Source organism: Mauremys mutica, chromosome 12, assembly GCF_020497125.1.
Source record: "Mauremys mutica isolate MM-2020 ecotype Southern chromosome 12, ASM2049712v1, whole genome shotgun sequence".
Lineage (NCBI taxonomy): Eukaryota > Metazoa > Chordata > Testudines > Geoemydidae > Mauremys > Mauremys mutica.
This window is the reverse complement of record NC_059083.1, coordinates 67186058-67202720: the sequence shown is the minus strand read 5'-3', so window position 1 is coordinate 67202720 and position 16663 is coordinate 67186058. Positions and strand designations below refer to the sequence as shown.

General features: G+C 43.4%; 1 protein-coding gene across 8 annotated transcripts in view; it reads right to left on the bottom strand.

Annotated features, from left to right (window-relative positions):
• Positions 1 to 6118: 6118 nt before the first annotated feature.
• Positions 6119 to 16663, bottom strand: part of PRPSAP1 (phosphoribosyl pyrophosphate synthetase associated protein 1) — a 48461-nt gene continuing 37916 nt past the window's right edge. For 7 of the 8 annotated variants that reach the window (XM_044982340.1, XM_044982342.1, XM_044982341.1 and 4 more), the window contains 3 exons: positions 12095 to 12165; positions 11130 to 11276; positions 6119 to 9913 (listed from right to left, as the gene is read on the bottom strand). In XM_044982340.1, the coding sequence (XP_044838275.1) occupies positions 9755 to 9913; positions 11130 to 11276; positions 12095 to 12165 (377 nt within the window). In that variant the 3' untranslated portion in view covers positions 6119 to 9754. The remainder of the gene's footprint in view (positions 9914 to 11129; positions 11277 to 12094; positions 12166 to 16663) is intronic. The other variant, XR_006572791.1, reaches the window with a different exon arrangement.

Below are 16663 nucleotides of genomic sequence, written 5' to 3'. Positions count from 1 at the left end.
ATATCAGCGTAAGACTGGGAACAGAGGGAAAGAGAGATGAAGTTAGTACCCCAAGGTCACAAAATCCCAGTCTCCTGCCTCCCAGTTCAGTGCATTAACCACTAGACCATCCCTTCCTCCCTAAAGTGAGCTATTTTAAAAACTAAGCATGGGGGTGGGGATAATCACGTAACTCACCATCAGCTAATTTGATCAAACTCAAAGGTTGGTGCATGTTTCTCAGGTGCAGCAGTTACATTCTGCAAATGTAAATCCAGTTAATGAAAACCTTGTTTAAAATAGGAATTGCCAGACTGGGTCAGACCAGCAGTTCACCTAGGCTAGTGGTTCTCAACCCGAGGTCCAGGGAAGAAGCCAAACCTGTGGGGAAAAAAAACGCAAAAATTGGGCTTGTTTTTTGGCTTAATTGGCTTGAGTTGCTTGTTGGCTAGTTTTTGGCTTATAGCTTGTTTAGCTTGGTTTTTTTGTGATCAGCTCCTGGCAAGCAGGGGCCAGGGGGGAGGGGAGCAAGCAGGGGAGAGATTTGGGGTGCACAGCGGTCCCACTACATCCCAGACTGCACACCAGGGGGATCTAGTGACATAGAATGTTGGCGTTCTTAAAGATTAGCTTGTTTTGCCCTTGTTTTGAAATGGGATTAGCTTGATTTTTGGCTTATTGTGAAAGTCAGGCTGCTTATTTACTACATGAAAGTTGGCAGCTGTGGTCCGGGGCCACGAAACTGGGCCCCGGACCACAGGGTCCGGGGCCCAGGGTAGCTAGGGTCCAGGGTAGAAAGCTGAAGCCCCACCATATGGGGCTGAAGCCCAGGACCCTGAGCCCCATCACCTAGGTCTGAAGCCAAAGCCTGAGCAATGTAGCTTCGCGGGGGGCCCTCTGCGGCATAGGGTCCCAGGCAGTTGCCCTGGTTGCTAGCCCTTAATACCAGCCCTGGCTTTTATATGCAGAAAACCAGATACTGTGGCACATGTGGGCTGTGCAGTTTTTATAGCATGGTGTGTGGTGGGGGGGGGGGGCGGCCCTCAGAAAGAAAAAGGTTGAGAACCCCTGATCTAGGCCCACATACTGTCTCCAACGGGGGCCAGTAGCAGCTGTGTCGCAGGAAATAGCCCTACAGTTTGGGGTTAACTCTTCCCCCAGGGAAAGTTTCTTCCTAGTCCCCAAGAGGCTGGGTTATGACCCAAAACTTAAGTGTTTATATGTTCTTTAAACATCCTGGTGGTTTTTGTTTGTTTTTTAATATTGGAACTAGACCTGCATACCACATAAATGCCTAGTCCCTTTTTTGAATATTACTGATCTCTTGGTATTATGAGATCTTGTGGCAATGAGTCCCACAGTAGTTTTGTGCTGAGTGAAGAATACTGTATTATCAGAAAACATGCTTTGACAGTTTCTCCATGACGACAGGCATATAGGATTCACAGCATCACGTCAGTATCCCTCCTTCAAACTTGGGTATTTTGTCTCAACGTATTTTCCACACCGGTAAAAATATCACTTCATCCACTGCTGCAGTACAGTCAGCTCTGCACTGGAACACAGCAGCTGTCGAGCAGTGCAGATGAATTTAGGACAGGAAGTAAATGCTGTAACTGTATCCATTTGAAAGCACAGGACTTTCGTTTAGGTAAACAGATTGAAATCACCAAATTAGAATTTGGCCAGGACAGTGATGTTAATCAATTACTCTGATGAGATAAGCCATAGCCTCCCCGCTGGGCACTGTGAGGACTGTTACCGTATTGTTCTGAACCAGCTATAACTTGGCACTAGTTTTAGGATAATGCTCCCAAACCTCAGTCAGTGGTAGTGTTCCTGTGCTTGTAACCCCAGCACAACTTTCTCCAGCATGACAGTTATTCCCGTGGATGGGAATCCTCCAAGGGTAGAGGCCTGACCCTCTACCACTTGAAGTCAACTAAAGTTTTACTATGGACTTCCATGAACTTTGGCTCAGGCCCTTCCCACGCAAGGCTGGACAGTGTAGTTCAGTTTCTTCCAGCAGGACCCTTCTCTTGGACAGCGAAAATGATGCATTTAGTAATGTGATGGGGGGGAAATATTTTCAGAGACATTCCAACTATTTTCCTGGCTCCAATCCCACTTGTCATTTTAACCTTACAACAGTCTTCCATGAGTCGTCATCCCTTCTGGTTGCTAGGTAAGAGCAAAGCTGAGGGGAGAGTTGTGATAGGATGTGTGTTTTTACATCCGCTCCACCCAGGCGCAAGGCACGGAACAGTTATTCTGTGCACACATGGATTAACAGAGCTAGAGCCATAAATATTGATAGGAAAGGGGCGTCCATTTTCAGTTTTCCCCAAGACTAGAACGCATTAGCTTCAACACCGAATGAAAGATGCACAGATGCCAGCCTCACTCACATGGAGTATTATGAAATGAACGCAAACCAAACATTCTGGCCCTACCGCACATGCGAGGAGCCAGCCAGGTTCTAGCTTAAGTAACTCCCCTGCATAAAGGTATTACATGAAGTGTTCTTTAAACCTCATTTCCATATTGTATCAAGGCCCTCCAGGCTAAGATAGATCCCAGCTGGGTTATTACTTTCAATGCATTAAAAAAGTCTGTCAGTGGTTTTATCAGGACAGAGCCTCAACATCCAGCAGATGTCAGCACACCACATGAAACGAAGGTGAGGTCTATACTCAGTGAGGGAAAGCACTTACCCCCACTTACGAACATCCATTGTAATGTTGAGTTCTGACAGCTGCTTGCTTGCAGCCCTCCCAAGAGAGAGGGGACAGGGGATACAGAGGCTTCTGTGTTTTCTGTTCTTCTAACAAGACTGGTCATCCTTAGCACAGAGAGGTTACAGAAAAGTAGAAGGGGAAATGAATCTCTTTTCTACAAATGGGACTATATTAAGGATATTTAAAAAGCAGCAAACCAACCTCACATAGTCCTCAGTGCAGAAGTGCTTGAGCACAAACTGAAGTTTAATGGGGAGTGTGTGTGTGAGGGGCAGGTGTTATTCTCTCCAAACTCATGGGCAGGTTTATAACAGACAGCCAAAAACTGCCCTCTGGACATCTCCTCTTCCACCCCTACAACCGAGATTTTGCTAGGTTCAAATGTTTGATCTGAATTTCACTGTCACAGTGGGTCTCTGGCCCCAGTCACGATAGTATCTGAGCACCACCCTAATGTTAATGAACTGGTTCTCACAGCAGTCACAGGTAAGGAAATCCTCATTTCCGCAAAGGAGACACAGAGATTTAGTGTCTTGCCCAAGGTCACAAGTCTTAGCGAAGGGCCCTAAACCTCAGGATGAGCCTTCCTGTTTCAACCTGTTTTACAGAAGTAAAAAATAAAATGCTTTGGGGCAGGGACCATACAACATATAATATGCAGTGATTAAAATAGCAGTAACTCAGAGTTTTTGGTTAGGAAAAGTTCCCCAAGCAGATCTCCCTGGGCAGACTGAAAGGATAGTTCACGATACGTATACAACCACTTTTCATTAGGTGTTTTTTAGGCATTGCTGTTTGTAGAAAACTTTCCCGTCATCCAACACCAAGTCCTCTTCCTAAGACAGACGCCAACCTGCCCGGAACAAACACTCAGAGGGTGCGATTGACTTCAGACTTCTGCCACTTGCCTGCGTCTTAGCACAAGGTACCATTCAGTATAAATCACAGCCCTAAGCCCTATGGTGTTGTTTTTTCTGCACATCCTCCATGCAGTAGATCTGCAGGCACAGCAAAATCTCCTGAGTGCCATTTGGTGGCTGGGCAGGCAAAGAGCTGCATTGCAGGAACAGCTGGTCGTGCTCATATTGTTGCCTCATTCTCCAGTACCCCACTGCCATTTGTTTCATGCACCTGTGGCATCTTGTCATTAACCAAGATCATAAGAATGTTAGGACAGCCTCTTTACGGCGTCTAACACAACAAAACCACGACTCCTGATTGGGGCCTCTTGGTGCAGTTTACAGAAATAAGTACCTCTCTCTGAAGAGGGCATTAATTCGGTGGCTTATTGACAACAATTTGAGCATCAATATCACTCATTTATCATGGCATCTTAGAGACTAAGAAATTTGGGCATAAGCTTTTGTGGGCTAAAACCCACTTCATCCACCCACTTGAACTCCATGCAACTGATGAAGTTGGTTTTAGTCCACAAAAGCTGATGCCCAAATAAATGTGTTAGTCTCTAAGATGCCACAAAGACTCCTTGTTTTTGCTGATACGGACTAACACGGCTACCCCTCTGAAATGGTCATTTATCGTGGTAATTTTAGCAGAAACAGGTGCTCAGGGACCATGCGCAGAGCCTGTGGAGTTAAAATACTGCTTCCATCACCTTCCCAAATATCTGATTCTGTTCTAGGCATCACTGTTGCCATGCCTTAATAAAAACTAAAATAAGCCAAGTTTCCTCTCCTGAAGTTTCAGGCTCACCACTTCCATATACTGCAGAGATGACTGGGGAGACAAACCCCAGGCAGGCTCCTCTGCTACCACACTAATTTAAACAAAGCCTCTCTTATAACAGGGAGAATTACTGCAGTGAGATCCTTCCCTCTTCCCCCTCCATGGTCTTGGTATTTGCTCAGTCACTGAACTGGAAGTTCTCAAGGATGACCATTAGTAGGAGAGACCAGTAGCCAAGTCTTGTTGAAAAGAAAACACAGATCCCCCACTTTACAACCGGAAAAGGCTTAAGGCTCCTACCCCAGGTATACTAACAAACGCAGGATCACGCCGTATCAGCTTAACCTATAGCTCTACCAGCAGGAGGCCCTTGGGGAGCTTACGCAAGCCTCAGCATCGTATAGTATAAACCACATACATTCGCCCTAACGAGTTATTTTTTCCTGCACCTATTTATGGAAATGACTCAAAGCCACACACCTTTCCAACAGACATGCCAGTACATGAAAGGCTTATTACTATCAATGAAATCAAAATAAAGCTGCAGCAGTGACTGTCAACATTAGAGTGAAGTTTAACCTAGTGCAAAGAAGCTACCCAGGGCCCTTTGCACTACATAATGTCTGTATTGAAAGTTTAAGTGGCGTTTAATCCCTGGGGTAACTAACTCTTAGGGCTTGTCTACCTGGCGAGTTTGTGCACAGCCAGCCAAGGTGTGAATCTACAGCCAGCAAGTCTCAGAGATGGGTCTACAGACTCCGGCTCATGTGATGCTCCTCAGAGCCCATGTGTCTATACAGCGATTTTTAACATTGCCCCAGGCTCAGACTTGCTGCCGTGGGTTTCTGCGTGCCATGCTGCTGTACCATGGAAGAGCCTTGCTCTGCAATCCATTATGCTCAATCCATTACGTTCAAGTCAAAGGGACCCTACTCAGTGCAAGCAAAGGGTTCAGAATCGTGCCCACATGACCCAGCCAGGCTGATCTGCATGGGTGTACGTAGAGATTAAAATTAGCACCTTTTGTCAGAAGCAAGGAAGATGACAAACCCTGAACTGCAACTGTCTCTACTAATGCTGTTGTCGCTGTAGCAGAGGCTCGTTTTCATGTCGGGCAGCTCATCCAGCATAAACATTAAGAAGTTTGATTGGTTGGAGACTCAAACCCCAGGCAGGATTCCTTGCTCTAGGATCAAGAAGAAAAGCCATGACCGAAATAAGTTCTCTCAGTCATTTGACAGGCATTACACCTGCTAGCACAGATGACTTAATACAGGCACCATCTGCAAGGAGGGCAGTACAGTTCTTTGCAAAGGCACAAAAGATGTAAAAAATACTTTCCACCCTACGGACTTAAAATAAGTTAGCTGGACTTTGACCCTGTAGAGGATTAGACAGCTGTGACCATGAAATTTAGTAAGGGATATATATATGCTATGGTCTTCCTGAATTTGATCTGTTACTCAATGTTTTGCTTTGTAAGAACTGTCCCCTATTGCTCTGCACTATGATGTGCCTTAGCTCAAAGGAGCTCTAATGGCATTAGAATATCATAGGCATCAAATCTTTGTGGTGATCATAAGCTTCGTGTGTCACAGAGCTAAAAGACCAAGAAAGGTGCAATGGAACCAATGCAAATAGTGATACTATGCATACTCAGCAGGCTTGTATCTGGGCCATTGGAGTGCTTTTTGCAATAAATTTCAGAGAAATGCTCAGTTGAAAATGTAGAGTTTATTAGCATCCACTCTGGGAATTTCTCTACGGCTTTCTAACAGACACAGGCATGAGTGCTCATATCACTTTTTCCAAAGAAATTAGCTAACAGCGTAATCTAGATCAAGCAGATTTAACGAACTCTATACACATATGCCAACCACACAGCTGTTTTCACTCTGCCCCGGACAGGAAAAATGCATGAACATAAATACATCTGCAAGAAAGAGGTGCCCCAAGGCTTTCATTACCTTCTCCTGTGTCTTTTACTCACTTCAATGCAGACTGCAAAGACATAAGTATAGTTCTAAAGCAGCGTGCACATTGAGAGAGGTCAATTTGGAAAGGCTTTTCTTCGTTAGAGATTATCAAACTACAGCCCTAACGGAGATTTAAGCCATGTGCAGAAAGCAGACATTTATAAGCCACCAAGAGCATTTTGAAAGTTTGAATTTGGGAGATAACAGAAGCTCAGTTTAAATTGCTTCCTCTCCACTACTGTGCAATTTAAACTGAGCTTCTCTCCATTTTTTGAGATATCAAACAAGAACATGAAGGATCTTCACTCTTCCTATGGCCTCAGTTGAGGGTGGTTTCAAAAAGTGGATGCTAAACTCATTACTAAATGGACTTCTAGGAATTCCATGACATCCTGAAGTAAAAAGCCATGTCAACGTGGTAAAATGTAGGAGGGGAACATAAATGCATATATTTTACACATGCTGCTAAATAATTCTCGAAAGTAAAATACTCCGAGAATCTTGGGAAGACTGTTTGGAACCTGAGTGATCTATCAGCAAAACAAACGAGAACTCCCCATCCCCCTGCCCCACCACCACCTCCTTCACCTTAAAATCAACTCTCAAAATAATGCCATCATGTAGCATTAACCTCTCTCCCCAGTCAGGCACTCTCAGCCAAGATAACTTCTGCGAAAGGTGGCAGATAGTGGGTTGAGAAAAGAATAGGCCAATTTTCAGTTTTACAAGAATAGAACATTTAAATTTTCAGAAGTTTAAAACCAAAACAGGAAATCTAAATGTATTGCTTTTTCATATCAGGACTGAGTTAGAGGGAGAACACAGGAAATGGGAGATGGGATGGGAATAAAGATGACATGGGCAGATAGACCAAGACTTTCTGAATGGCACCACTGCTATAAGAAACTAAATCCTACCAGGCCCCCTAAATCCCTACTCTGATAACTGGCAAAGCCATAATGATAATCAAGTCTTTCATAAGGCAGAGGAAACTGGGTGGGAGAGGCCTTCATCTAAAAAAACCTGACAGCACATCCTGTAATGATGGCAGCCACCAGGGCTGGATTCCATGAAATTAAGAAAAAAAAAAGAAAGACTCAGTTAAGTTCAATGCCAAGCCAGCTATAGTTCAGGCAGATGCCCTGCAAGCTTCCACACAGCTCTTCTGATGCATTTTCACCCTCATCTGCAATCTCTCATATTGCAATTCTGGGCCTTGTGAGCACAGGCTGCCAATTGGGCCAAACTGGTTGGGATTTTATGATGTGACCGATTTATGACTATGGCCCAACCAAATTCATTCTGACTTGTGTCCCACAAGATTTGAACAGAGACAAATCTGAGGCGAGAGGGCAGACGACTAATGAACTGGGCCACTTCACCCAGGGTAGAGTCTACCTTAAAGTAATTAAAAGGGGATATGAGGAGAGGCTGTTTTCATGTTTGTAAAACTGGCTATCATGAGGAACAGTTGTAGCCTAGCACTAATTAAGAACGGGACGTGAGTATTTATGATTTCTTCACATACATGCTTGTCAGTCAGTCCCTTCAGTAATACTTAAAGTATGGTACCATGTTAAAATATAACTGTTAGCAGCCCTGAGGAGCCACATACATAAAGTCATGGTAATGGAGTATAGCTGTGACTTTTTCTAATACTTAGTGAACAAAGTCACTAAATTAAGAACAGTCCCGTATATTGTTTACAAGAAGATTCAGTCTGGAGGTACAGATCAGCAGCTGGATTCCAGAGAGAAGGCAAGGTGCTCCTGAATCCATATTCCATACACGCTCAGTGGCTATGAGATAGGAAGCTAGTTCTATAACATGCACTTCACTCTACTGAGGACCTTTTGTTTGCTGAACATTCAAGGTTCTTCCTGGACTCCCAGCATAAACACATGCTCTTTGACACTTTTAGAATTTGTTGTACATTGAAGTGGGACTGAAATATGTAGGTAGAAGTTGAAGGGCAAGTAATACTATAAACAAACCCCTGCTGGACAAAGCAATCAATCTGCACTGTCCTCTCCCAAGCAATAGCCTCAAACTAGTGATCACAGAGCCAAGTTGAAAATATTCTAGGTTTTGGTGGCGTGCATATTGACCTGTCCTCCTACATGGCAGATGTTTTTGGAATATGCCCTTGGATCTTATTACAGCCCAGCAAAACTCATCACAATTCACTAGGATTGCTTTCCCAGACATACACTCCTTGCCAAGAGCCAAGGTTGTGTGTCACTTGGAAAAGGAGCAAGCAACAAGGCCTCTCTATCTAGAGGCAGGAGTTCAATGGGTGTTTCAGAAAACAGGTTTAAAGCATCTACATTTTCTTTTACTTTACAGGGCTGCCCCGTCAATGTATTTAACCTATTTACAACAACAGACCAAAATGGCAGCTGTCCACAGGGAAAAGGTCCAAAATAAACATCCTATGCTTTTTAGCTGCTTGAACATTAGCGTTTCAGGAAGTATAGCCATCTCTGAGGCAGACGTGCAAAGTTTCCCCCATACAATTCTGCCAGGGTATATCAAACCCAGGCAACTTCTGAGCCAACAGCCAAAAATCACAAATTGTGCTTAATTTAGACAATGTAGACAAGTGTTCCAACAAGGATCAAACTCACATTACTTGCCACGGAGTAGTGACAAGAATCCAAGGCTCTAGAGATAAAGGTTGACATATTCTAGTACTATGTTCCCACTCCTGCTGAGATAAATATATTTGTTATAAACACCGACAAATCTAATTTAAGGATTTAACTGCCACTGGGTCATTCTAGGCTGCCACTGTTGAATATACTTACAGCCAATAATTTTATAAAAATAAACCTATGCTGAATAAATGAAATTAGAAAAGGCTACAAATGTTGGCACGGGGGTTTTCTGCACATCAACACTACAGGCAGCACACTACCTGCCCAGACAGCTTAAATGAAGTGTTCCCTTCTGTATTCTATAGTCAATCCATAGACTAGAAACAGCATCACCATCTTTACTTCATCAGTCCATGTGCAGCAACAAGACTTCCAGATTCCCCCTCTCATGAGACTACAGCTTTGTTTTAAAGGGCGAGAGGCAGACACTAAATAGCTTTCAGGCAACTTTTACTTACAATTCAAAGCCTCTCTATTTCCTGATCAGAACTAAAATGTAATCCTCCCTGCAAGGTGAACAGAAGAGGCTGCAGGTATCAGGGCTGTTCAATTTTACTTTTGCTATTCAATCTCGTGGCTTCAGTCCTTAAACATCCTACACCCTCCCCCTAGCAGAAGAAACAGTTGTGTTATGTCTATAATTTATGGCATTGCATTTTCATGCACATTTCCTTCTCCCTTCTCTTCAGGAAACCCAGGACAAGGGCAACATTACAATCTAGTCATCCACGGTGATGTTGCGGAAGAGATAAGCCATGGACTCCCCATTGTGGATTCGTCGGATGGCTTCAGAGAGGATCAAACTGATATCCACAGTCTTTATCTTGGGGCACTGCAGCTTCTGAACTTCATGAGGAACTGTGTTGGTCACCACCACCTGCAGAGAGATAGAGAGTGCCACCAACACATCAATTCAGATTTAACAGCTACCTAAGAATAAAACTCTGAAAATCAGTTGTATCTGACGTTTCTCTGGGTAGTTAGAGGATTTGGGGTAGGTGTAAATATCACTAATATTATATGATTGAAATGACAGATTTTCCAAGGCTGATCATTTGAAGAAAGGGCCAACATCAGTGATGCTCTGCATGAAGTTCCTCCATGTGGACTAGCAAGTCTGATTACATCATAGGCTCTTGACCACTCAGGGTGGAATATTTGATGGCTTGATCCAATAATACCCCACAAAGTCCATGGGCAGACAGGAGAGGCAGAGAAAAATAAAATAAATATCACAGGAAAGCAAACACATGCACATGGGATGTGACGGAGAAGCATCCATGTGAATAGTCTTGCTAGAGGATAGCAAAGGATGCAGACTCACTGTACCAGCTCACTGTACCAATAAAATAGGTGAAGTCTGCCCTTTGGAGAAGTGTGGCTATTAAAACAAATGCCATAAAATTCAGAAGGGGACTGTCCCCTAAACAGAGTTTCTCTCCCAGAGTGTCTGGTGCCAAAGGCTCCTTTATTAAGGCAACTCAGCATAATTTCCAATGGTGGCTGTGCTTTAGACCCTCCATCCAGATAGGTATTAATAAATTTATATGTAGATGGGAAATCTACATAGAGGACAGACTCTTAAGGGGCCATATGCCTTTGAGCTAAATGAGATTTTTCCATTCTCATCTTCTAAAAAATGGATAACAACCCATTTCTGATAACTATATTAGAAGCCTCATTTAATGTCCCCATTACTCTCACTCCTGGATCTTTCTTGTCATCTGGCAAAGACCAGCTTTAGTTTCCTCTCAAATATATGTAAATTTGATTGTTTCACTCATGAAAAAAAGAACATTAGTCTCAGGTAAAAGCTATTCAGTGCAAGCAGAGGCTAAACTTACCCCAAATGAAGCTTTGAAAAATCATCCCAAACCCACTCCCAGTCAGAATAGGTAACGTTAATTGCATGCTGAACTGTATGTTGGTTGGTTTTGTGATACAATTTTTACTAGGTAACAGTCTGTCATGAAAGTCATTTTACAACTGTGACCTGGAACCTTGCTGTCTAGAGGCAAAAAACTAGTGCGTGAACCCATGTGGTCACCATCTAACCTTTTCCCATCTCCACAAGACAAGCAGCAGTGACATACCTCATCCACTGCAGATTCCTCAATTAGACGGGGAGCATCTGCAGATAAGAGTCCATGAGTGGCCATCACAAAAATCTTGTAAGCACCACGCTCTTTCAGGATTTCTGCAGCTGCTACAAAGCTTTCCACATCATCAATAATATCATCCTAAGAGAAACACAAACAAACCCCACAATCAGAACCAGGAAGTTACCACCTGAAAGAAGACAGACTTTGATCTCTTCACAGCTATAGTAGCAGAGTCTGTATATATTTGAGGAAGTTAGTGTCAACTGGTGAAGATCCTTTATACACCCAAGCAGAATACACCAGCTCTGATAATTAAATGTAATTTTATTTATTTGCAGATATTTTTATAGTTCTCACCACTGTAGTATCCGAGTGCCTCTAACACAATGACTTAAATCTCAGCTCCAATGTGAGGTATAGAAGGAGTCCCATTTTAATGAAAGGGAAATGTGAGCCACTGAGATTCTGACTTACTCAAGGTCACACAGGACTTTTGTGGCAGAACTGGGACTAGAACCCAGAAGGGTCTTGGACTTTCAGTCTTGTATCTAAAGGAGAAGACTATCCATCCTCTCAGTGATACCAAAACCCCATGCCACCCATCTCAACAATTCAGCAGGGTAAATGGAGACCAGCAGCAAGTGAATTCCATGTGGAGGTATTCATTTTTGGGTTCTGGCGTAACTAGGAAGGAAAATTTGAGGGTCCACAGCCCCACATTTTGGACACAGGGCTGAACACTGGATATTAACAGGGTCTGTCTGTCTTTCCTATTTAGATACACAGGAAAGCTGGAGAGAGTTGAGGAGAGGATGGAATGTGAATATCGTGTCAGAACTTGAATGATGTTGTGTCATTTCTACTCCAGAACAGAAATCCCAGCTACATGGAGGCATAAATATTTAGAGATGGGATGGAGAAAAAGATCCCACCCCACTGTTCTTTCAGTCTCGTACCACAATGATGGCGATTCTTCCCCCAACATCTCCGACTACAGTTATTGGTGGCTTCTCTTTGGCCATCATCACTAAAAACAAAGCAAAGCCTAGTTAGATTCCATACACGGCAGTTTTGCTGCATGCATATATCCATTTATTGCACTGTAGGACAGACTCCCACTTTTTTCCAATTAAACTTGGTGCATCAAGTTTAATATACACGCGCATCACTTCTTGCAATTTATATGTATATACCCCATAAGACCCACAGAACTTCAATTTTTATAAATCACTTTAAAAAGGGAGAAGTAGAGGAGCTTAATAAGAAATTAAGAGTCTGATTTCCAGAGGCATCAAGCACCTACATCTCACACTCACTTCGATTGAGCCAGCTGGTGATTAGCATTTTTTTCCCCTTTAAAATGTCTTAAAATTCCTTATGTCAAAGCAGCTATGATGCAGCTGTTGGCCCAAGTGCAGTTCAAGCAGTGGTGCTGCTCTCATCTTAAAGCGCACTTCTGCTCCAAAAAGTGACTAAAAATGGTGTTGTGGGCTTCCACATTTAGCTTCCTTAAAGGATGTTATCAAACGTCCCTGGTTTGCAAGAGGTAGTTTTCTAATAGCTAGCCATGCAAACTGACCTGGGGATCTGAGACTCAAGCTGGATTCTTTCCTTCTCCTCTATCCCCAATAAAGTGTCCTGCAGACCAGAAAAGACCCTTTATGACACCTGCATATGTTCAGGGCCATCCTTAGGCATACGCACCCAAAAATTTGGAAAAAGAACAGGAGTACTTGTGGCACCTTAAAGACTAACAAATTTATTGAAGCATGAGCTTTCGTGAGCTACAGCTCACTTCTTCGGATGCATAGAATGGAACACACAGACAGGAGATATTTATACATACAGAGAACATGAAATGGTGGAAGTATGCATACCAACAGGAAGAGTCTAATCAATTGAGATGAGCTATCGTCAGCAGGAGGAAAAAAACTGTTTGAAGTGATAATTAAGATGGCCCATAGAAGGTGTGAGGAGAACTTAACATAGGGAAATAGATTCAATTAATGTAATGACCCAACCATTCCCAGTCTTTGTTTAGACCACAGGTAATTGTGTCTAGTTTGCATATTAATTCGAGTTCAGCAGTTTCTCTTTGGAGTCTGTTTTTGAAGTTTTTTTGTTGCAAAATTGCCACCTTCAAGTCTGTCACTGAGTGGTTAGAGAGGTTGAAGTGTTCTCCCACTGGTTTTTGAATGTTATGATTCCTGATGTCAGATTTGTGTCCATTTATTCTTTTGCGTAGAGACTGTCCAGTTTGGCCAATGTACATGGCAGAGGGGCATTGCTGGCACATGATGGCATATATCACGTTGGTAGATGTGCAGGTGTACGAGCCCCTGATGGCGTGCCTGATGTGATTAGGTCCTATGATGGTGTCACTGGAATGGATATGTGGACAGAGCTGGCATCGGGCTTTGTTGCAAGGATAGGTTCCTGGGTTAGTGTTTATGTTGTATGGTGTGCGGTTGCTGGTGAGTATTTGCTTCAGGTTGGGAGGCTGTCTATAAGCGAGGACTGGCCTGTCTCCCAAGATCTGTGAGAGTGAGGGATCATCTTTAAGGATAGGTTGTAAATCCTTGATGATGCGCTGGAGAGGTTTTAGTTGGGGGCTGTAGGTGATGGCTAGTGGCGTTCTGTTATTTTCTTTTTTAGGCCTGTCCTGTAGTAGGTGGCTTCTGGGTACTCTTCTGGCTCTGTCAATCTGTTTTTTCACTTCAGCAGGTGGGTATTGTAGTTTTAAGAATGCTTGATAGAGATCTTGTAGGTGTTTATCTCTGTCCGAGGGATTGGAGCAAATACGGTTGTATCTTAGAGCTTGGCTGTAGACAATGGATCGTGTGGTGTGTCCGGGATGGAAGCTGGAGGCATGTAGGTAAGTATAGCGGTCAGTGGGTTTCCGGTATAGGGTGGTATTTATGTGACCATCGTTTATTAGCACAGTAGTGTCTAGGAAATGGACCGCTTGTGTGGATTGGTCTAGGCTGAGGTTGATGGTGGGATGGAAATTGTTAAAATCACGGTGGAATTCCTCGAGGGTTTCTTTTCCATGAGTCCAGATGATGAAGATGTCATCAATGTAGCGCAAGTAGAGTAGGGGCGTTAGGGAACAAGAGCTAAGGAAGCGTTGTTCTAAGTCAGCCATAAAGATGTTGGCATACTGAGGGGCCATGCGGGTACCCATAGCAGTGCCACTGACTTGAAGATATATATTGTCCCCAAATGTGAAATAGTTGTGGGTGAGGACAAAGTCACAAAGTTCAGCCACCAGGTTAGCCGTGATATTATCGGGGATACTGTTCCTGATGGCTTGTAGTCCATCTTTGTGTGGAATGTTAGTGTAGAGGGCTTCCACGTCCATAGTGGCCAGAATGGTGTTTTCTGGAAGATCACCGATGGATTGTAGTTTCCTCAGGAAGTCAGTGGTGTCTCGAAGATAGCTGGGAGTGCTGGTAGCATAGGGCCGGAGGAGAGAGTCCACATAGCCAGACAATCCTGCTGTTAAAGTGCCAATGCTTGAAATGATGGGGCGTCCAGGATTTCCAGGTTTATGGATCTTGGGTAGCAAATAGAATACACCTGGTCGGGGTTCTGGGCATGTGTCTGAATAGATCTGTTCCTGTGCTTTCTCAGGGAGTTTTTTGAGCAGATGGTGTAGTTTCTTTTGGTAATCATTAGTGGGATCAGAGGGTAATGGCTTGTAGAATGTGGAGTTAGAGAGCTGCCTGGCAGCCTCTTGTTCATATTCCGACCTATTCATGATGACGACAGCACCTCCTTTGTCAGCCTGTTTGATTATGATGTCAGAGTTGTTCTTGAGGCTGTTGATGGCGTTGTGTTCAGCACGGCTTAGGTTGTGGGGTAAGTGATGTTGCTTTTCCACAATTTCAGCCCGTGCACGGTGACGGAAGCAATCTATGTAGAAGTCCAGTCTGTTGTTTCGACCCTCAGGAGGAGTCCATGCAGAATCCTTTTTATTATAGCGTTGGTAGGAAGGATTCTGTGGGTTAGTATGTAGTTCAGAGGTGTGTTGGAAGTATTCTTTGAGTCGGAGACGGCGAAAGTAGGATTCTAGGTCACCGCAGAACTGTATCATATTCGTGGATCTGGAAGGACAAAAGGAGAGTCCCCGAGATAGGACAGATTCTTCTGCTGGGCTAAGAGAATAGCAGGAAAGATTAACAATATTGTTGGGTGGGTTAAGGGAGCTACTGTTGTGGCTCCTTGTGCCATGTAGCAGTTTAGACAGTTTAGTGTCCTTTTTCCTTTGTAGAGAAGAAAAGTTTGTGTTGTAAATGGCTTGTCTAGTTTTTGTAAAGTTTGTCCATGAGGAAGTTTGTGTAGAAGGTTGGTTTTTTATCAGAATATCTAGTTTAGAGAGTTCAGTCTTAATCTTCCCCTGTTTGCTGTATAGGATGTTGATCAGGTGGTTTCGCAGTTTCTTTGAGAGTGTGTGGCACAATCTGTCAGCATAGTCTGTGTGATATGTAGATTGTAATGGATTTTTTACCTTTAGTCCTTTTGGTATGATGTCCATCTGTTTGCATTTGGAAAGGAAGATGATGTCTGTCTGTATCTGTACGAGCTTTTTCATGAAGTTGATGGGCACCTCTGGGTCTTAGTGTCCATCCTTCCACCTCTTCCTATCCCTGTTCTACCCCTCCTGCAGGCTCCCACCACAGCTGACTGCTGCAGCCCGGTGAGTCTTCTACTGAGGCAGATCTAGTACTTAAAAGTGAAAAAGGCTTCCAGCCCCCCAGACCTATTAGCACAACATTAAAACTGTTAAAGAGCCATTCAAGTGGTAATGAAGCCATTTAACAGGCATTTGCCAACCCCCAGGTATATACTGTCAGTTTCTGAATTTACTGACAAAAAACAGTTGTGCATTACTGTAATATTTACTCAGAACATGTTAAAATTTGCTTTAAAAATATGTCAGTGTGTTGCTGAAGATTATAAAATCACATCTCTAAAAAAATCCTTGCATAGATTTTTAGATGCACAATCTGAGTATTCATCTTTAGCCTTAAATGCTTGGATATTCAGACTTTTTTAAATAAATCCTTCAAAAGACCACCCTTAAACTCATGCGAGCCTGGGCTGCCGTCGGGCATAGGGGCACCAGTTTAATAATACTGCATAGGGCCCCATAAATCCTAAAGACAGCCCTGCATATGTTCACTGCTTTCAGTAGCATAGGTGACTGGAATTTTGTAATTAGTGTTCAAAAGAAGGACAAATAGAATCCAGCTCAATCTTAGCACTACAAACCCAACACAGGAGTAAAAAGCAGTAAATACACTTATTACTAAATTTTGTAGATGACATATAAAAGGATCAGATCTGTTGAGTAAGAAGGTGCCAATCCCTCTCCGCCTCCCCGCCCCACCCACCCACCCACCCACCCACCCACACTTCAAAGAGCTGTACTTTCATATGGATCTGTGGCATACAGAAACTACATGTACCAACAGGAAACGCTCCACCTTGAGGCAAGCAGTGTCAATATAAGTACTGTCTAC